Genomic DNA, 21,414 nt, shown 5'->3' on the forward strand with positions numbered 1-21,414 from the left:
TCTAGGCCGCACCCTTCCGTAAAGCGCCGAAGGCTATCGAAGGTAAAGGGTACATGGTCTCCCTCAATCTCCTGCATCATCAGGCTAGATAATGTCTTACCATAGCAGATACGCTTCAAGGCGTACTTGCGGTACTCGCGCAGGATGAGATAACTACTCAGACGGCAGATCATCTTCACTCTCCCCTTGTGTTTCCATTCCGCCTCAAGAAGCTCTCGCAGCATTGCAAACAAGGCACCCGGGCTATCCTCGATCTCGTCATATGCCCGCTTCCCAGTAGAGATCTTAAAGCCAGGAATATCCAAACCAGACGTCAAATCCTCGTGGATTTTAAAGTCCCCCCAGTCAACAAGGTTGTCAGGTAAAAACCCAAAGCCGTAGTTTTCCATAGTTGTCGCTATTCCCAGACCCCTCTTCTTTGGCTTACCGTTTTGTAAAGTTAGGGGCGGTTGGCCGATTCCAGTTGCGTTGTCAAGGACATACTGAAATCTCGGGTTCATAGGATTAACAAAGGTCTTTAATAATGTTGCTATAACGGCATATAGTAATACCGCCCTAGGTACTGCCGACCTAATGTTTCGTGTTGACGCCGAAATGAGATCAAGAACGAGCACGTAGGTTGAAGCTACAGCTCGGATAAAGCTCTAGTAGGTCTCGGAAGGAATGCAGTAGAAAGCACTACAGCAAGAGTTCTTCGCCCTTCTGCCTCCATGATGTCTTTTGAAGAATTCTGACCGTGACGGCTTACTAAAGTCAAGTTCTTGCATCTATGCATCGTCAGCCTCCCCAATAAGCCTAGCTAACTGGGAGCTGCATCGCTACTCTCCTCGCCAATAGGAATGGGTCTTCTCCGCTTGCTGTGTTCTTCTTCTAATGAACTCGTTTGAATGGCGAAGCCCGGCGTCGACCATTGCCCGAGCGGCTCTCGGGCTAGCTGCTTTCCTCAGTATCTTGCTAAGGCTATCATCATCGAAGCCACCTTGCATAAGATAAGAGAAACCATAAGGCTTCTGTCCAGGGCTAAGGAGGATCTCTTTACCAACAGTATAGCTCTAGTAGTAGTATAACCCTTGTCGTAATAGATCGCCAGTAGGTTCAGCCGTTATACTGCAAGTGTCCCTCAGATGATTAACATGGAACTCGTGATGTAAACCCCCCTGAACGCGCTGATCCGATAGGGTAGGAAGTTTTGACTCGTTAGTGCCAGAGAGAGTCCACTCGATGTTAAGCCCGTAGAGGAAGCGGAGGGTATTGAGTTGACAACATCGTCGTGCAAGGAGAACATATGCCCCTGGAGACTTTCGGCTTGGTGCCCACTCAGCTGCTAAATCAATCAGTTGAGGGTAGTTAGCATCTAGGGCGGTTTGATCCAACTCCTCAACAACTTGGGACTGTTTGCTCCAGAAATCATCAACACATATAGTCGCCGAGAGAGAACCTCCATACTTCAGTTTTGTATTCTTCTGATCGAGTACAAAGAACAAGCCTTGGTAGAAGCCTTCTTGCTTCGTGCTAAGATCATGTATCCTTTGCTATAGTAGTATAGCAAGTTGGTGAAAATGGTTGTTAGTAATGTTGAAGCTGTAGGCTGGTAGACGTCTGTCATGCCCTGCGTCATCCGAGCCTTTGGAAAACCTAGCAATTTCTACCGCATCTGCAAAACTTGCTGGCATATGCCCTCGCTCTGACGTAGCGCAGACCTCATGTAGGCAAGGGATCATGACATCATTAAAGAAGGAACCATACTCATCGTCCCTCAACTGCGTATGACCAGACTGTGTACTTTGGCGATCCTGAACTTCTTCAAATAGTTGGGGGAAGAAGAGGTAGATTGGCTGGTCTTGTGTTTCTCCGAAGAATATATGTGGTATGGTATGTAGTGAAACCAACTTCTGTTGACCGTCGACCATGACATGACGCTTGATATGGACGGTTGATCGGATGAACCTGCCTCGCTGTGGGACCGGCGTGTATTTAATCGGATGTTTAAAGTCGGCAATGCAGGGAATGACATGAATAAAGCTATCGATGTCAAACCTCGTTCGTGAAAGTTCGACGCTACCCTGGTGGTCATCGTCTAGGTTGATGCAGCGATGGTTGTTGTCTCTGTCTACGCCGCATACTAGTCTCTTCAAATCGACTTTAGGAATCAAGTTGGCCAAAGATCTAAGCCCGTATAATGCCATGTCAATCGGGGCTTGTCGCATCAATCCCAGGACTTTGGAACACTTTTGTCGGCTGATTATACTGTTCGTAGCCGCCGTATAGCTAGACAAGCCTTGTGCTCTCGCGTCAACGTCCTGATGAGATAGCCGACTGTTGTGAGAGGGACATGCAATAAGCCCAAGTCGAATAATGCATATAATCCGACGAGCTAGGCGTTTCTGTTCATCGAGACTATCGTCACAGACCCAATCCAGCACCGTACTACGGTCGATATTAAAGTCTAAACCACCATACTCAACAGACGGCGCGATGGTCGAGACATTACCGATACTCCCTTCAGAGGAACTGTCGCTGTCGTCATTATCTAACGCGTCTGGCTGAGTAGCTGCCAGGCGGTCTTCGTCGGCTAACTGCGAAGCAGTGTCGCCATCTTCAGCTCCAGAGCCTCTGCTTTCGAAGTCGTCGCTTTCGAACCCGTATCCTGAAGTGCCATCTCTCATAGCAGCAAAACCCGCTAGTATCGCCTGGCTATCTAACCGTGCCATGGTTTTGTTCAAAGTGTAATAATAATCCCGTCTTTTAAAATAGATGTTAATCCCAAGGACGAAGAAAGATATAGTTCATATCTTGGAGTTTGATCTCACCAAAACTAAACAATTCCTAACACTAAGTATCTCTAACCCTAAACGATCCCTCGTTAGCTGTTCCCTCAAACAGTCCAGTCCTCCTACGTCAAAACCCTCCCCATACCTAGTGCCCTTCAACCACAGGCTTCAACCGCGTCGCCGAACAAACCACACAAGATGGATCAAGGCCCCTTACATCGGACAAAGTACCACCGACTACCAAAGGCATCTACCCCCTAGTCCTAGTCGAGGTTGTATTACCTTCAACCAGCCACCCCTACATATATCCACCTAGAGACGGTGTTGTTACCTTTTTAATTAAAATTTCATTGCGCTATCCTGTATCCCTGGGCCCCTCGTGACACGAGAAATTTTCAAGGGCATATTTCCTTGAAATAATTAATACCTCAAATCCACCTTGTGCGATTCGAACTTTTAATAATCAACAAATCCTACATTAGGTTCCATTTTACTCCACGGACATGGTTTGCTATTCGCCCGTTCGACCATGGACTGGCACCATCCCTACACTGGGAAACTTCCATGACTCATGAGGGTTTTGTTCGAATATTCGTAGGCGCACATTCAGGGGTCAATCGTGATGTGTATTGTGCTTCTTCTTTTCCTAAGACCTGTCCGTATCCCTTACGCGCCTTCTTCCGGCGTGTTCCCTGTGACTAAGCGCACCTAGCGCGGTCCTCGGCCAAACATTCCTCCTAGCGCCTTCCTGGCATCCTAGGCGCTCTGCGTGTGCATCGCTTCCAGCGCCCCTGGCCTACCACCCTTTTTGACACACCCCTTTAGCCTTCGCGGCTCGAGACCTCGGTCCTAGGGCGCTCCTGCGCGCTTCATACGCAGCAGCGGAGGCTACCCTTAGGGGTGGCAGGCCAACCGACTTCTTCCTTATTCCTCTCCTCCTTCAAAGATCCCTCCGCTCCATGCGGTCTCTGCGAGAGGGTCCCTCTCTTCGCGTAGTGGTTCCGTCTCCTTCTTCACCAAGTTGAGCTGTTTTATAAAGTCTTCAAACGGTTGCCTTGCGAGGCTCTTCGTGAGTCCGTCCGCAACAAGGTCTTTCGTTGGTGTGTGGACGACGTTGATGGTGCCGTTCTCAACCTCCTGTCTCAACCAGTGGTTGTGTATATCAACGTGACGAAGCCTCGTCTTTAGAGTCACGAGTTCCTCAGTTACTATTCGAATCGTCTGGAGGTTGTCGCACTGGATCGTTATTCCGCCGCTTGGAATCGTCGTATTAAGAGCACTCAACAGACGGCTAACGAATATAGCTTCGCGTGCTGCTTGTGAGAGGGCGAGAAGCTCTGCTTCTGTCGTTGATGTTGTGACTGTGTCTTGTTTGTTCGCTCTCCATCCGATCAATCCTCCAGCAAGCCGTAGTGCGTACGCCTGAGAGCTCTTTCGATCTAGCGAGTTATCTGCGAAGCTGGCGTCTGATGCGACTTCGAAACTCTTGTTGTTGCCATCGTACTCGAGACTAAGGAAGCAGGTGTCCAAGATGTACTGCAATACTCGATCTGCAGCGCGATGATGCTTCTGAGAGGGATTCTGGTTAAACCTCGCCAGACGGCTTGCAGCAAAGGCGATATCGGGGCGCGTCATCACCGCCAAGTATAGGATCGATCCAATCTTTCGTTGGTATGCCGTTATTTCGCTCTTTGAGGCGTGCTCCTCGGCGGGCAGTAGCTCCTCGTTCGTCATAGGTGTCGTAAATCGAGTGTTCTTCCTCTGTGATCCTTTATGTGTGCCTTGACCAATCAACCGTGCGATCTTCTGTGCGTATGCTGCCTGAGATAGCCAGATTTTCTTCTTGGCTCGGTCGCGCGTGACCTCGATTCCTAGAAACCAGTGAAGAGGGTCTCCGCCTTCCAGGTGGTACTTCTCTTTGAGCCCGTTAATGAGGCGCTCAGCAGCGTTTCTACACTCAGGGGGAAACGCGAGAACACAGTCGTCGACATAGAAGAAGAAGAGCACGCGTCCCTTCCGCCAGCAGCAATTCTCGCCTGCGACGCGTTCCATCCCCATTGCTTTCAGACCGTTCTCTAGATGCCGTTGCCACAGTAGAGGGGACCTGCGAAGGCCGTATAGAGCCTTCTTCAGCCGCAGGACCTTCCCCTGCTGCTCATGGCCCGGTGGAAACTCCATATATACTGTCTCGTCGATCGGAGCGTGGACAAAGGCATTAACTGCGTCGTACTACAGTAAGGTAAGATCTTGCTGGGCCGCGGTGGCAATAAGGGTTCGGAACGATTGTCCAGCGAGGGTCGCAGCGTATGTATCCTTGAAAGCGTTTTTAGCCTGTTGATCTCCTCGAACAACGATCCTTGCCTTGAGTTTCTAGAGTGCTCCCTTCTCGTCCGTTTTATAGACGTATACCCACCGGCAACCCAGGATCTGGTGCCCGGCGGCTTCTCTACGGTCCACGACGACGTATGTATCCATCTCATCGTGGCTCGCGAGGTGCTTCTCTTCCGCTTCTCGGAATCCCCTCTCGTAGGGGTGGCCGTATAGATCGGCATGTTTCTGAGGCACTGGGGGTAGTACGCCTGCTTGGCTTTTTCGCTGGGGCAGAGGACGGTCCTCTCCCGGAACGCTAGAGGCCACGGTCTCAACCGCGGGCCCCCCGTCACCTGACACGGGCCTACCGTTGTGGGAGCTTAGCCCAGAGGGAAGGTCTTCCTTTACCCTCGAATCAACGTAGTTTCTTCCCTGACGGAGGTCGAAGGCACGCTCACACCCAGGGTTTCTAAGACTCCTCCTGGGCCCAGGGGCAGGGTTCATACCATTACCACGTCCGGCTACGGTGAGACCTTCGAGTCTGTTGTTCCAACATACTACCGCTTCCAGGCTGGTATCGGCGTTCTTCGCCTTTTGCTTCATCTTCACTCGTTTTCTACCCGTTCTGGTGCCGCCGAGGAAAGCGGCTTGCCAGGAGGTACGCGGAGTGGTAATTGGAAACTCTTCGTGGATCGATTCGCGTGCATGAACCGCCTCAGGAGCGATCGAAGCACGTCTCTTCCTCCACCCCTTCACTCCGAGTGCCTCCTCAAGGCCTGCGAAGAACGAGGTGGGTAGCGTCCGCGGTGGTGTATTGAGTTCGAATCGTGACTCCACGTACTTAGGCGACGGCGGTGCGGTGTATTCTTGTGCCTCTTCGTCTTCAATGTACTGGACTTCATCGACTTCTTCGTCTGCGGTGTGTGCGTACTCTGGAGATGTTATCCCTGTGGGCGAGACCTCTAGTCGCGCGAGAAGAGCGTTGAGCTCGTTCACGTCGAGGTCTTTAAGGTCATCCCGCAGCTCGTTGATATCTCCATTAAAGAACTCGGTTTCCCTGAACACAACGTCTCGCGTTGTGATAACGCGGGCAGTAAGCGGATTCCACACGCGGTAGGAGTTGCTAGTACTGTACCCAATGAGGTAGCCTATCCATCCTCTCGGTTGAAGCTTTCTCGACTTATTCCTGCCCAGCTGTGCGTCTGTTGTGAGCGCATACACTTTGCAGCCGTACGCTCGAAGGTGGGCTTGATGAGGCTTCCCGAGATCTAGGCCGCGAAACTGATTATGGAACCGTTCGAAGGGCGTTTTCCAGCCGTGGCCGCTGACGGCGTCCTGTTGTATAAATACGTCGCGGCGGCAACGATTTCGGGCCACAGCATCTCAGGGAACTTGCCTGCCTCGCGAAGGGTCCTAGCCTTCTCCTTGATAACTGCTGCGATTCGCTCGGCGCCTCCGTTCTGGGCCTGCGTATTGGGCGCAGAGGGTTCGAGGACCACCCCTTGAGATTGAAGGTGAGTGGCGACTTGCTGATGAATCGTTGCAACCTCGCGGTCACATTCGAAGACTTTGACCTGTATATTATATTGCGTCTTCATCATGGCCATGAAGAGATCGAATACCTCGAGGAGCGTCTCTATTGTACGGTCCTTAAGGTAGTAGTCCCACGAGTATCCTGTTAGTCGGTCAGAGAGTATTACCGTAGACATATAGCCTCCGTATCCTTGAGGGCTAATCGAGTGAAAGTCGAACGCCACTCTTGATCCTGGTTTTGCCCACGCTATAGACTCGCGTGGGGCACGTCGAACAATTCGTCTTGTCTTCCCTTTTCCACACGCTAAGCAGTCAGGCAGCTTGTTGCGTAGGTCACCCATGATCTTCACGCCTCGAGAGGCGTTGACGAGGTGCTCCAGCACCCCCTCGCCCGGGTGACCCAGTCTCTGGTGCCATCTGAACGGTCTTCCTGCGAGTCTTTTGCGCGGTGTAAACGATGTGTGGCGCTGCTTCGCCTGCGTGACGAATCCTGCTTTGGTATTGTCCTCGATAACCTGTTGTCCATGGAGATCGTGAAGGTAGCAGACGAGTGTCCCATCCGCTCTTCGTACGCAATTCTGGCCTGGGCGGTTATCCCACCACATCCCTCGTTGCCGTAGAAGGCGGTAGGAGACTAGATTCGTTGCGAATTCTTCGCAGTAAGCGACGTTGTATAAGCGGAGTCTTACCTTCTTCCCCCGCTCAGCGTCAGCCGTTATATCCACGTTTCCATACCCTAGGATTGGGACTTGTGAGGCTCCTGCCCATAGGTAATCCCCTGGTTCAGCTGCTCTAAAACCTGAGAATCGAGCCCGGTTGTTGAACACGTGTAGCGATGATCCTGAGTCGTATATCGCAGAGTTGTGTAAGGGGTACTCAGTCCGGATCATGAACGCAGAACGGTCACTCGTATACTGCTTCCTCCACGATGCGTTGGCTGACCCCATACACCGACCATACAGTCAGGTCTGCTTCGCTTCCTTCTCGCGTTGTTCACGGATCTTCTTCACGCGGTCCGCGAGGTCGTCATCGGCCTTGAGACGCTCGGTGACCTTCTTCATGATGTCGTTGCTGGGCCTCCATCCTTCATACGCTTCCTCTGGGAAGCAGTAGAAGCAGTTGGCAAGTAGGTGTCGTGGCAGATCACATCCGTGACACGTTGGCATCTCGTTTTGGGTCCGCGAATCGGCGGCCCTATGTCGCTTCTTGGTTGTACTCCGAGGCATGGTCTCCTTGGGTCCTTCTCTTGTTGTGGCAAAGGCACCTCTTGAGGCTCTTGGTCCTGTCGATAGGGTATCTGCGTGGATTCGTATATATCGTCGTACTTCCGCAGAGATCTCGCTGATCGAGGGGTTGTCCGACTCGTGGAACTTCGCCTCGAACGTGGCGTGGAACGCAGAAATAGCGGTCTTCGCAATGACCTTTAGGAAGTCCTCGCTCCACTCGCTGAAGTCCCTTGTCTAGGCAAGGTTGACCTCTTGTCCCTTCAACATTGCGGCCTCCCATTGCTCGAGCCAGTTCTCGATCTCGGCCTTCGTGGGTAGCCGCTTGCTTGACGGTCTTCTCGTACTCCTCACGCGCGGCGCTCTTTTGTTCATTGTTCGAGATCGAGGCCACGCCCTTCAGCTTGACCATCCAGGCTTGGAGGGTCTCCGTAGGTTTACAGCACGCATTGACGTACTTCTCGGCTGCTGTCGATAGGACCCAGTTGCGGAGCTCTCGTAGAGCAGCCGCTTCACGCTCGTAGATACGGATATCATGGTTGTAGTCGCTCCGGAGCTGTACATACTCCTCACGGTCCTCCTTGACAAGGTCTTGGAGGCTTCTAGCCGTCTCGTTCGATCGAACTTCTTCGATATCTGGTGTCTGTGACACCTCGATGATTGATCCGCGGGTATGTCGCGGTATACCTTTCTTCTTGTAGTCGGAGAAGGCCGGAGGCTCCGGCTTCGGCATCCGCTTCTCGGGGTTTTCGGCGCCGGGATCCACTTGCTCCCAGACGTCCAAGTCGGTGGCTTTACCCTGGAAAACCTTATACCAGGTTGGCCATTGACTGGGGTTGTTGAGGACAATGGATTCCATCTTTGCTTATGTCGTTATTGATTCGGGCTTATCGCGTGGGTTTTGAGGGACGTAAACGGGGTGTTCGTGTGTTTTGCAGTTGATCGGATCTTCGAATAGCTTCGTTTTGCCTGTAGGTAGGCCAATTAGTAGGTAATCAGACTGTTAATTATTCGAATATTCGTAGGCGCACATTCAGGGGTCAATCGTGATGTGTATTGTGCTTCTTCTTTTCCTAAGACCTGTCCGTATCCCTTACGCGCCTTCTTCCGGCGTGTTCCCTGTGACTAAGCGCACCTAGCGCGGTCCTCGGCCAAACATTCCTCCTAGCGCCTTCCTGGCATCCTAGGCGCTCTGCGTGTGCATCGCTTCCAGCGCCCCTGGCCTACCACCCTTTTTGACAGGTTTCAACTGTACCTCTCCTTGAAACCCCATGAGCAGATTGATAGATTGTCCGTGCATTTTTTTCTTCTCTCGTATTTAGCTCTATTTCGGGGTAACCAGGCCACTCAGTCGGATGGGGGGAAGGGGGCTTGGGCGTCTAAGAACCAATCAAGGAGAGATTCCACATTATTGTTTCCCAAAAATCACAAGCGGCCTACATATCAGGAGACTCGTAATGCTTGGAGGTCGCTTTTCTATAGTGTATCGGCTGTCTGCTAATTTCCGACAGTTGCCGGTATATAAGGTAACCATCACAGGGGTTATTCTCTCCCGTTCCTCATGTCACCTAAACCAAACCTAACCTTTGATAAATCAATACAAAGCACTTGATCTATCCTCCCTTTGTATCTAATACTAAATAAGCACGATATCCCTGTCATAATTATCCTATATATATGAATAATACACCCTGAATGGAAAGTTTGTCCTAGATAGACATACACCATAGTTAATAATAACATGGAAAGCTTTTTCATAGTCATAATAGCAAGCTTTTTGTCAATAGTATAAAAGCATGCAGAATATAAGCTATAGTATGTAGTCTTCGTTATCAAAGCAAGCAGTCGAGCACATGAGACGTATCGCAGACAAACCGTATCCAAATCAAATATCGCAGCAGTTAAATTCAAACTAATCAGTAACTTAATAGCGGATTGTTTAGTATGCCATGTATGAAAGCGACGCTGCCGCTGACGTGACATTATGCAATGTACACAAATCGGTTTTGCCAATGGTAGTTCAGTTCTTAGACAGCAACAGCCGCGCTTTGGTGGCTTTGCCATTGTTATTATTGTTTGGCAAGCACGCAGGAGTACAAACAACACGAGATCAATAGATAAATATCACCTTCAGTAAGTGAGCCGTTTTCGTCGTTTTTAGTTAGTCGGCTAGCGTAAAAAAAAAAAAAAAAAAAAAAAAAAAAAAAAAACTTAGGCCCAGCACCTGCCACTGTCTCCTTACCAAACCAATCTCATCCAGACTTCCGTCTCGCAATCCTACCTGGCAGCATCGAACTATTTCACTATATCACACATCACGAACCACGACCAAATCAATAACCCTTCTACACTACTACCCACCACAAAAAACCTGCTATCATACATCTCGTCAGCAAGATGTGTCCTAATGAGCGCCCCTGGTCCCAGAGCGAGGAAGATCAGCCTCCCATGGATGAAAACACCAACGAAGCCGACACGTTCGATGATCCTACCGAGTCCGAGATTGCGGCAGACACTGCCGAACAAGACGCATTTGTAAGCATTACCCGAATCTCGATAGCAATCCCTCAGATGACTAATGCGAAGATGTGTTCCCAGAATGCCTTCGTTAACACTATCGCCGAACTCCTTAGCCTCGGTTTCAGCAACCAACAAATTATGCGCGTGTTTGCCGAATGTAAGTCTCCTTAGCTGCGAACTACAAGATATATATATGTTAACCTTCTAAACCAGCGCTTGAAAACGCGAAAGAAATGCGTAACGATAAGGATAAAGATGATAGCGGATCTGTATCTCTTTGAGTCAAGCAACAAGGGTAGGATGGCTTAGTCAAGTCAAATCGGGAGGTGCTTGGCCAGTAACATGATGAGATATGGGCACCTTCGTACGATAACTCATGGCACCCTGCTAGACTATACGTCTGTAGCTACGTACCAATACAAACCGACGTGACCGTGTCAATCTCGCCAGCTGTGACTGCATGACTAGAACGCGTGGAGGTGTCCGTATTTGTAGGCGTCAAGGGCATTACGCCAATTTTTTACCTACATGAATATAAGGCCGTCTTAAAAGTCGTACGTACTCGAGCAAAATAATGACAGGGAGCTCGTCTGTATCCTGTGATTTCATTCGGAAAAACACTCGAGGTCCTCTGCAACGCAAATGTTTCAAGACCATATGGTCTACAAATCCAGTGCCGCTCTCTAGCCCGACTTCATAGAATATTTTAATTTTTGTGTACCATATGGTGACTAAATAACAGAACCAACCCTTCTCTTCAGAACTTAAGGCCCACTTTCCCCCTCATCGTTCGACGCCTCATTACATTCACCTCTCCTAGCTTCCGGGGATACAAAGTCCATTAAAGGCAGCCTTATAACATCCTCTCGAGTCTTTCCATTGCGTATTTCATATACCGCCCGTGTCATCTCAATCGACTTACTGCTAATTACGTTATTAACGATGCTTATTTCAGCCGCGTCGCAAAGCAACTTAAGAGTCGGTATCCTGCTAGCTATGAATTGGCAGGCGACTTCAAGCTTAAGTTTTTTCGGACCCAGCTTCCCTCCACTCCTGAATTTCTTATACCAAGTGTCAAGCCCCTTTGGCAGAAATGCGAGGATGCCTCGCCCAAACGCGTCCACTAGCATGCCGATTGCCGTAAATCGGTAGATAGTGTCACCGAATTTGATATTGCCTGGAAGCTCTAGTTCCCTCGAAAAGAAATCCGCGAGACAGCTTTCCAGCGTTTTACCTTGCTTTGTTTCGAGGTTTTGAGTTTTGAGAAACTCCACCAGCTAGAGTCGTTTGGGACTGGTAACCTGGCCCAACTCCTTCAGCTCGTGCCACCGCTTCCACAGGTCGTATTGCCTCCAGTAGCCGTGCAGGCGGCCCTCCGACGTGCCGGCGCTACTGACTGTATGAGTTACTTCTCCCCAGCTGCGGACGAACGAAGCCAACTCGTCTACGCCCGAATGTTGAAGTTTCTCCGCTAGCTTGTCAACCCGACATATTGCGCGATTGAGTCTATAAGCGCCAGCAGCATCATACTCCCTGATTAGGTAATAAAGTCGGCTTTCCACATCGTTCCCAAAAATCCGGTGGAACAGGAGGTCTCCAATCGAGTAATAATCTTCCTCTTGAAAAACGACATCGGTTCTGTTACTGAGCTCCTCCCTGAGCCGGAACATTGCATCCAGGTAGCTAGATTTACGTGCCGTGTCTAGCTTACCACCCCCAGCTAATCGTTCCTGCAGGCCATCTAAGGTTTTTGGTATCCGTCTTGCCGCCTCCCGCCTACGCGTGACCTTCCTCCTTGCTAACGTCGTATCCTCCTCGCCCGAGGAGAGCCCGGACATCCCATGTTCGTCTTCCAACGGCTGTCGAACCGTGGGTCGAAAGCTGGTGAGCTCCGCACCGCTCGCCGGAGTTGTACTATAACCTCGACTGCCTGTAGACTCTTCTTCTTGGGACGGCTGTAGGCATCCCGAGTCTTCTTTACCCTTCTTCATTATAGAATCTGGGAGGCGCCGGCGTCGTTTCGCAGGTAGCTCCGTCGAGGCGTCTCTACTTCGACTACGTTGCAGACCAGAAGCGGCCGCTGTACTGTCGTCCTCGTTCGGTCGCGGCGCCCTCTTCGTGTTATAGCTCGATATCGTCGTAATATCTTCTTCTTGAATTCCTGGTAAGTTAAGATCATATCGCGCCGGCGTCGCACGTACTTAGCAGGTCTAAATCCACGCCACTCTCACATATCTCCACCAAGTTTAAGAGCAGATGGACTACGCCATCCTTTAGAAACGCAGACTCTTCGCGCAGCCTCGGGTTAGAGTTAAGCTTGTCCAGCCACTCGCCAAGGCCTACGTCATTTTCGACCGAGACCGAGTATTGAGGCTGGTGCGACGGATGGACCATGTGAGGCAAGGAGGTCCTGCCGTAGCTAACAGACGTCGCGCTTTACACGTGTCGATAGTATATTCTTTCTTATTGCTACGGTGCTAGGCTTTGCCGCGAGACTGCGTTTGTTGTTGTTGATAATCGATAATATGCGACGTGGCTAGGGCAGTTTGATGAACAAATGGGCTTGAAAGATGGAACAGCAAAGTTTATTATAGACACGGAAGAACAATAGAACACGCCCCTCCTAGCTTTCTACCGCCCGTCCCCCCCCCTTTCCCCTCCTGTAGGACCCCCCTCCTACTACCTAAGACCCTCCAAACTTCTTAGACCCACTACAACACCCCTATCCCTGTCAAACACGTCCGACCATATAGTAGCACAGGACTCCGACATACGCCCAAGCTCACAATTATCCGGGTTTTTTTTTTTTTTTTATTAACCCATACATATTACCTTGCTACCTAAAGTTGTAATGTCTCTTACTTAGAGACGAAATCTATAATACTATACATTATCTAGCTATATAAAGGTATACCTGCTTAGTATTACAATACTAGCCTATCCCTATGCCCTTATATTTTCATACTCTTTATACTTAGGACCCAGAGGCAACCAGGTACTAAAAGAATATAATAGCACAAGGCATTATAATCTCTTTTGAAATAACACCTTCCCAAGACCCTAACGTATAGATCAAACAGTACCTAGAGCACGTACGTATTATTTATTCTCTATTCTTACTATGTTTAATTACTTATAACGAACTCTATAATTACGTGAGATTAATTTTGTAGATTGAGATACTTACGCTTAAGATACTTCAAACCAGGGAGAACAAGAGCTACCTATCATCCTATATCCTCCCTACCATCCAAAACCTCCAACGAGTTATCACCTCTAGTCTTCTCCCAGACAAAGAAGATATTCAACCTACTAAACAACCACCACTACGCAAAAGTCTCAGGTCACAAACAACAGTATCCTCTCAACCTACCGTTGCCTACTCAGCTACATACGCGCGCCGGCCAACAAAGCGGAGACGTAGCCCATCCAAAGACACCAGACACAGTAGTTCTGTCTCAGGCAGCAGTAGTATCGCTAATGATAACCGTATTCCAACTATTAATCCCCAGCCATTAGATCATGCCAGCGTAGGAACCCCTGAAACAACAGGTTCCCCAAAGCATACCGGTGACAAATTACATGACCCTCCACAGTCAATCGCGTATGGGGAGCAGCCCGAAATACCACTCACCGATTGCTTCAAGCCTCCTATCGTCCTAGCCAAAACGGTCACAGCTCAGCCCGAAACGCAACTCACGAAGAGGATCATTAGTCTTTTCCAGAACGATAACTCGGATAACTCAACTCTCTTGCGACACGCCGAGCAGTTCACAAAAGTCATTCTATCTAAGTCCTTCATCGCGAGAAAACAATCAAAGGAGACGACTATCCGACTAGAGCCTAGAGAAGCGTTCCAAATATCGCTGGTTTTCTTCGGGAGCTTCTTCCTAAATACAAGAGAGACGCTCTTCCAGCTTGTAATAGAGTCTGATGCTCTACGAAACTCAGCTACTACTCGACGCGCGGCGTTCTCAAAGACTACCCCCGAGATAGTACGGCAGCTAGGCGAATCCCTTGCCGAGACAAACTTCGGCCACGAATACCCATTCCATCAAGCGGTTTTGAGCAAGTCCCGCCTCGTAGACTTCAGAGAGACGTAGGAAATGGTCAAAGCCCTTGTTGCGGCGGATTCTAACAGCGAGGTAAAGTCCTAGATCGATACGCAGTATCAGGCAATAAGGTCTGCCCAGGGCTCGTCACAAATCACACACGGCCGGGGACAGGGGAAGAACATATCGAAGGCCAAGTCGGTTATTACCAACTACTTTTCTATCACTACTACGACCTTTAAACAGGCATTAAGGGACTCTGAGATGCCCTAGATCCTCTGCTCTCACTAGGGTAAGGGAGCTCTAGTATTCTTCCCACGTCATTCGTCCAAGTAAGATTTTCTCCAACCAGATTACAGCCACGTAAACCTCGGTGTTAACCCCCACACAAAGCTTCCGCTCGCAGATCCCATATCAGTCCATCATACCCCAGCTAATCGAGGGCATCTCGGAGATCGGACCAGCTGCGTCAGTCATGTTTCGTACCATCACCGAGCAGTTTAGCCAGGCAGTTGAACGCGCCACCTCCCTCCTCACGAACAGCCCGCACGAAGCCAAACCCCCGAGCCCCGCGGCAGAGACCGCCAACCTAACCGTGGATAAGCTGCATTCATATCCCCTTGGTCTAGTATAGGAATAGTTCAAGGTCAGGTACGGCAGCAAGATTGACCCCCGCGCCACTAAGCGGCATATCGCGAGCCCACATAACCATAGCATCACGGAAGCTTCCACACGCCTGCAAGGAACGGCATCTAATACGCACGCTTCCGAGGAAACCAGAGCTTCATTACAAAACCACTAGAACTTATCGCTAAGTAACAACGGGTCCCCGTCGCCGACCCCCGTAATACACCCACAAACGCTATATAGGGACATCGCAAGTCCTACATAGGCAGGGTTAGTAGAAAGTCCCGGATACGTAGATAGTCATAATACAAGTTAGGGTTTCACCATCAGCCTAGAGTCAGAACTGCCTATTGCCAGACAATCTCACCAAATACTAGCCCCGCTGGATTTCAAGGAAAAGTTTGCTTCAAAAACCAAGCAGCTACGGAGCCAAACTACCTATTGCCTAGTGCCTAGACCGGCGCAACACGTAATCCTTATTCCACGCCGACGTTAGGTTACACCGTCTCATTATTTACCTTTCACACTCTAAGCAACCCACAACCTTTAAGACTTCTTCCCTTAGCCAACTATACCACAGCAACCTAGCTATTCATTCCTATCACAAACCCTTTTCTCTCTCCATTACCACACCAGACTATCCTATTACCAACACCTACCAGAATTAACCATCCATATCCTAGCCCGCGTTAATCAAACATCCGAAAAAAAAAGAAAATGTCTAACGCAGACGAGACCGAACCAAACAAGCTCGTCTTCGAGCACCGCGACCGATAGATCAACGAGATGCTAGAGGAGGTAATCAGCAGAACCGGATGCCTACAGGGTTCTAATGCTAACCAAAGCTCGTCTAGGTCCACATCGTTCTAGCCAAGAAGACTCGAGGCCGTAGCAGGGAAGAAGTCATCGAAGCACTCCAGTCGCTAAGTAGCTACAGCAACAAGATCGGCCACGCAATAAACTCCCAGCGCGATGCCCCCCGTGACAACGCTGTCCCCGGCCCATTCAACCATATAGGCTTCATCGCCACCAGGGGTGCCACCGCCGGCTGCGATGCTAATGTTCTAACTGCCATAGGCTATTGGTTTCATTCCGCCCTTTCGATATAGCCCGTCACCGTTACCGCAAACCAGGAACCTCGTCTTGTCTATCTCGACAAGGACACTCGTATTAAGCTCTGCTCTCTATTCTTCGACCGCTTCATAAACAACGCCACCGACAACATTATCGAACTCGTTTCTACCTCGGCCTACTCTCATGCCCAGCAACCGGCCCCCCAGGACATTTACAACACTTCGGACGGAATCCCCGACGTGATCCGCAACATCGCACGCGCGTTCATCGAGATCTTTACCATCAACAGACAGAGCACATCTGTAGCCTTCCTCGGGAACCTGCGGTCTATTAAACTTCACCGCCTATTTAAAGATATCGAATCGATAATAACCTCCTTATCCGAGAATAAAGTCAAGGAGTACGTCAATAGCAACTTTAGTCCTCGCGAGGAGGGACAGAACAACAAAACCGCTATCATTACCATGCTTGCAAAAGATCTTCATCGCAGCTTCAGCGATATTGAAACGCTCGTTAACCACGCAGGATTCGCCCACGCGCTCTACACCGCATGGGGTCGCGGGGCGCTAATGTTCCTGCCCAGCACTAAGATCATGTAAGAGCCCCTTCAATACATCATGGATTTATATGGTTTGCTAACGTGAAGTAGCTTGTATAATAACATCTACTGCAATAGCGCTCTCCTAGATGTGATGAGGTTGCTCAGCGCAATTGAAGGGACCGAAATTTTTGCAAAGCTCGCTAAACGCATGGAGGAGGATATCATCAAGCCGTTCATGAGTTGCCGCCTTATGGGTTTTCGCGCCACGAAGCGAGCCAGCGGGTCAGTAGAGGAACTAATCGAAAAGGTCAAGCACTTAGATCCCGAGACGGAGTCCGGCGAGGACTTTGACATACAGGTCACGGATGTTAGTAATTACTAAAACTGAGGCTCTCTGCATTATTAATAGCAAGAAACTAGGAATCCGGCCAGGAGGTATAAATCAGATAGATTTAAAAGACGCGGCAAAACAGAGACAGCTTTAGTTACTAACTAATGCAAGATACTCACTTTTGCACAATTTAGGCGGGCGACTTGCGTATTAACCGTAATACCGTAATGCTTATAATCTCAAACCACTAGACATAGACGTTCACCCGGTCGCGCCTCCTTTCGTGATCGCGTCACGAGCGAAGACCATGTCCCAAGCCGACGAAACATAAACAAGACCCTAATAGGTAGACGTCGCGCTGCGTAAAATACATTGTCTGTCCAAAATAGAAAGCCGCAATGCGTCGTATGTCGCATCTAATTCCTCGAGACACATAACGCGCGATAATATTTTCCACACCACCTAGTCTTCAAATATCAAGACGAGCGCCGACGCGCAGAGACTCGAACAAAACAAACACCACCCAGAACACGCAGCCCAACTCACTCTGCTTCAGCCAAAATTTTCCTTAAACGTTAATCCCGCCCGCCCCCAGGCAGACACCACACTCCAACTTCGTTCACCTTCGCCCCCAGTACTCCGAAAAATAAGGGAAAGAAAATTCACCTACCCCGACCCATTTCACTTTTTCACACAGAAAACACTAGACCTTCCTTACATCCCATCCCTCGTCAAATCCCATCTCAATTATTCTTCCACCACCTCAACTCGCCTCACGATCAAACTCAACATTGCACGACGACCCTCACGCAGACGAATATCATAAGTAACGCTACACCCGCCTGAATCATCAATCAACTCGATGATGACATTTAGAAGAACCGCCTTGCGATCTAGAGCCTTCTTCGTCTCCGCGACCATTACCAGGGCGGAGGTGTGAATACTGCCATCGATGAGATGAAAGTAAATACTATCCCCGCCACGGCAGCCAATTCCTCCTTTGGCGTTACATGCTAATCTCAGAAGAACGCTCTCGGCGACATCTTCTTCTAGATGCTCCAAGAGGAGAATCTCGGCTATCAGGAGTGTTGGTATGTCGCTTAGACGGGTATGTTCTCTAATGCCCCTACCTATGCGACCGGGTTTGCTAATCCTTGCGCATACAGCCCTGCGTTGCGCTATCGCGAGGGCGCAGCAGACTCCGATTATCATCTCGGACGATGAAACGAGCGAAGGCGAGTCCAGCGCCGCCGAGCAGGATTCAGAGGCCGCCGCCCCCGAGGGAAACAACAACAACGCCGGCGCGAACACCGCTCGTCCTGCGATCGTGACTCGCCAGGGTCGGTTGTCCTTCGACTCTTCCGTCACCGTGGAGTGTTACCGCATCCGTGAGCCAAGAACCCGAGAGATGCCTATCTAGTTGTATATGCTAACAAGATGGTAGTCACGCGCGCCGAGGTCGCCGAGCGTAACGTCTCTAACTCCAACTAGCAGACAGCGTAGTGCGATTCGAGTGGCGGGAGTCTAATAGCGATGAATAGATCGCCTCTTTGCATAATCCCGGATTCGCTAGACCTACTATAGATATTAAGGGCACTGGAAAAGTTGTATTGCAATTGGGAAAGCTTTGGAACAATGTGCGCATTGGATGTATGGGAGGCATGCTAGACATGAACGCTGTTTATTAGATAATCCCCTTTCCTCTAGAGAGGTGAATACAATGCAACGCATACGATAATATCGAGGCGTATGGCTCTCGAGCAAGATTTACATGGTTAATTTTAATTCCCATCCCGGCCAGTCCGGACATGCGACCAGTGGACTACTTTTGTGAATTTGAAGAACGTGGAGGAGGAGGGGCACGTCTCATGGAATGGTCCGTGCACTTTCAACACCACATGTCCTTCAAATCGGCTGTCGCCTAATTCGATCTTTTATGAAATCCTAAGAGGGATCACGTGAGTGTACGAAGCGGATCAGAAAGGAAAAAAAAATAGAAAAAGTTAACGAAAAGTAGGAAGATACTAAGATATCCAATCGTGATTCATCATAGATGTAAGGAACGAGATTTAGGCGGAGAGCGAAGAGTCCGCAAGTAACCACATTCGGAAAGAGCACCCTTGTAAGACCTGGAGCTTCCCCACGCGACCCGGGCTCACGGTCGGCACTATTGAGTAAGACATTTGCCGACCCCGGAACTTTAAGCTGACTTCAGCCCGTCTCGTTCAACGTTTCGCCGGCGAGTGTTCAAATTTATGGCCAATCGCAGATAATTTTGGCGAGGTTTCAAGGACATATTCTCTTGAAAAAAAAAAAATCCAATGCAGATTCCCTCGGGAAGTTGCTCTAGATCAGACAGAATCGGCCAAACGCATGTCGCATATCGCAAGATTGTGTCTTCCGCCACAAAGTACCACAAGTAGTGGGCGTGCCCCGCCCCGGTAGGGTCAGGTTAGGGTTAAAAAAACGGGGTTAAAGAAATTTGTTTTAAAGGAAGTAAGTAAGTTTAAGTAAGTAAGTAAGTAAGTAAGTTCAAGTAAGTAAGTAAGTAAGGTAGGTTTTTTAGAGAGAGATTAGGCTAGGCTAGGCTATGGCTATGGCTATGGCTAAAGGTAAGGTAATGTGAGATAAGGAAATGTAAGATAAGGTAAGGTAGGTAGGTATAGGTATTATACAAGGTAAAGGTAGGGTTATGGGGCCTAGGTAGGTGGAAAAGGCAGGGGATCAAGTCAGGATAATAAAGCAAGGATAATAAAGAGAAACAGGATAAGGAAAGAGAGGGGAGAGAAAGGGACAGATTAGGGGCCAAGAGACAGAATCAAAGGGCGAAGGAAAGAAGATATATAGGGCAATAGGGAGATAAAGATAAGGTTGAGAAGATAGAGGAAGGTAGGAAGGAGTTGTAGGTAGGCATAGATGATAAAGAAGAGGTAGAGAAATAGAGGATATAAGAAGAGGTGAAGGGGAGTAAATTTAGAATAGGATTAGAGAAGAGAAAGAGGATAATAAGAAGGAACAGGATGGTGAGGAGGAAAAGAAGGATAAGGGAGGAACAGGATGGTGAGGAGGAATAGAAGGATAAGGGAGGAAGATGATGGTGAGGAGGAAAAGAAGGATAAGGAGGAACAGGATGGTGAGGAGGAAAAGAAGGATAAGGAGGAACAGGATGATAAGGAGGATAAAGAGGAAAGAAGAAAGATAAAGAGGAGGAACAGGATAGTATAGGGAAGAGAGAAGGAACAGGAGGAAAGAAGGGGAGAGAGAAGGAAGATAAGGAGGGGAAAGAGGATAACAAAGAGGAGGGAAGGTAAGGGTAGGAAGTATAGAAGGTTTAAGCAGAAGAGAGTAACAAGGTAGAGGCGGGAGAGTTAAGATAAAGATAGAGTACGGGAGAGCAGGATAGGATATTATTAAAGCAAAAAGGTTAGGGACAGGGCGACGGGAAAAGGTTAGGGACAGGATGACAGCAAAAGGGTTAGGGACAGGGAGGCAGCAAAGGGTTAGGGACAGGATCCCAGGAAAAGGTTAGGGGCAGAGAGGCAGCAGCAGATCAGATCAGGGTTACGAGAGGCAAGAAGATAGAGACGGAGAAGGGAGAGACGACAGATCAGAGTTAGGGAAAGGAAAGGGTAATAAGGAGGTCAGGAAGAGTTAAAGGGAAATTAAGATTAGAAGGGGAGAAGGGAGGAGGATAAGGGAAGAGAGATTAATTTAGGTAGGTTGGTTTAGAAGAGCGTCAAGGTAAGATAAGAATAAGATGGCCAAGACAGGGGCAAAGAAATTTAGAGTTAGAAGTCAAAGCATAAGCAGAAAGAAGACGACAAGGTTAAGGAGGAGAGATAGTTTCAGGGGGAGATTAGGTAAGCAGGGATAAGAGGAGAGGTAGTTAGGGTTAAGGGAAGCAGAGAAAAAGGATGGAGGATGAGAGGAATTCAAGGCGGGAGGCAAGGAGGGGTTAAGAAGGTTGCAGCAGAGGGTCAGGGGTAGGATTTTAGCAAAGGGTCAGGGACAGGGAGGCAGCAAAAGGTTAGGGACAGGATTACAGCAGAGGGTTAGGGACAGAGAGGCGGTAGGTAGGGTTAGGGGCAAGGCGGAAATAGAAGATTAGAGTTCGGAGAGTTAGGGTTAGACAGGCAGGGGAAAGAGAAGAGAATAGAATAGAGGAGGAGAGGAAGGTAAGGAGGGGTTAAAAGAGGAGAAGAAAGCAAGGGTGGAGGAGATCAATTGGTAGCAAGAGGGGAAGGAGGAGGAGGACAGGGGAATAAAAGGGGAATAACAAGTTCAGTACAGGTAAAGAGTAAGACAAGAGAAAGAGGGTTACAACAGAACAAAAGGATTCAGGGTTGATGTCACAGTTCTATGAACAGTCATCAGGGGCACGTGATATCTCACGTGCTGGCCGTACCCGTATAAGAGACGCCCTCGACAGCAT

General features: G+C 49.3%; 5 protein-coding genes across 5 annotated transcripts; 2 read left to right on the forward strand and 3 right to left on the reverse strand.

Moving 5' to 3' along the window:
* Position 1: 1 nt before the first annotated feature.
* On the reverse strand, positions 2–389 carry CTRU02_201007 (uncharacterized protein; the record flags this gene model as incomplete). Its single annotated transcript, XM_036719023.1, has 2 exons — positions 2–33; positions 101–389. 2 exons carry the CDS (start codon positions 387–389, stop codon positions 2–4), a joined length of 321 nt encoding a protein of 106 aa, XP_036590023.1.
* A 7,187-nt stretch (positions 390–7,576) lies between these two features.
* Positions 7,577–8,696, reverse strand: CTRU02_201008 (gag protein; the record flags this gene model as incomplete). The annotated part of the gene is made up of 2 exons (XM_070203778.1): positions 7,577–8,060; positions 8,185–8,696. 2 exons carry the CDS (start codon positions 8,694–8,696, stop codon positions 7,577–7,579), a joined length of 996 nt encoding a protein of 331 aa, XP_070062360.1.
* Positions 8,697–10,234: 1,538 nt separating this feature from the next.
* Positions 10,235–10,638, forward strand: CTRU02_201009 (uncharacterized protein; the record flags this gene model as incomplete). Its single annotated transcript, XM_036719026.1, has 3 exons — positions 10,235–10,372; positions 10,436–10,514; positions 10,571–10,638. The coding sequence occupies 3 exons, from the start codon at positions 10,235–10,237 to the stop codon at positions 10,636–10,638; spliced, it is 285 nt and encodes a 94-aa protein (XP_036590026.1).
* A 996-nt stretch (positions 10,639–11,634) lies between these two features.
* CTRU02_201010 (uncharacterized protein) lies at positions 11,635–12,751 on the reverse strand (the record flags this gene model as incomplete). The annotated part of the gene is made up of 3 exons (XM_070203779.1): positions 11,635–11,801; positions 12,339–12,509; positions 12,559–12,751. 3 exons carry the CDS (start codon positions 12,749–12,751, stop codon positions 11,635–11,637), a joined length of 531 nt encoding a protein of 176 aa, XP_070062361.1.
* Positions 12,752–15,822: 3,071 nt separating this feature from the next.
* On the forward strand, positions 15,823–18,473 carry CTRU02_201011 (uncharacterized protein; the record flags this gene model as incomplete). Its single annotated transcript, XM_036719028.2, has 7 exons — positions 15,823–15,834; positions 15,891–16,097; positions 16,146–16,705; positions 16,760–17,018; positions 18,036–18,069; positions 18,149–18,370; positions 18,427–18,473. The coding sequence occupies 7 exons, from the start codon at positions 15,823–15,825 to the stop codon at positions 18,471–18,473; spliced, it is 1,341 nt and encodes a 446-aa protein (XP_036590028.2).
* Positions 18,474–21,414: the final 2,941 nt, after the last annotated feature.

The sequence above is a fragment of the Colletotrichum truncatum genome (genome assembly GCF_014235925.2).
Source record: "Colletotrichum truncatum strain CMES1059 chromosome Unknown Contig_0001, whole genome shotgun sequence".
In the NCBI taxonomy this organism is placed as follows: Eukaryota; Fungi; Ascomycota; class Sordariomycetes; order Glomerellales; family Glomerellaceae; genus Colletotrichum; species Colletotrichum truncatum.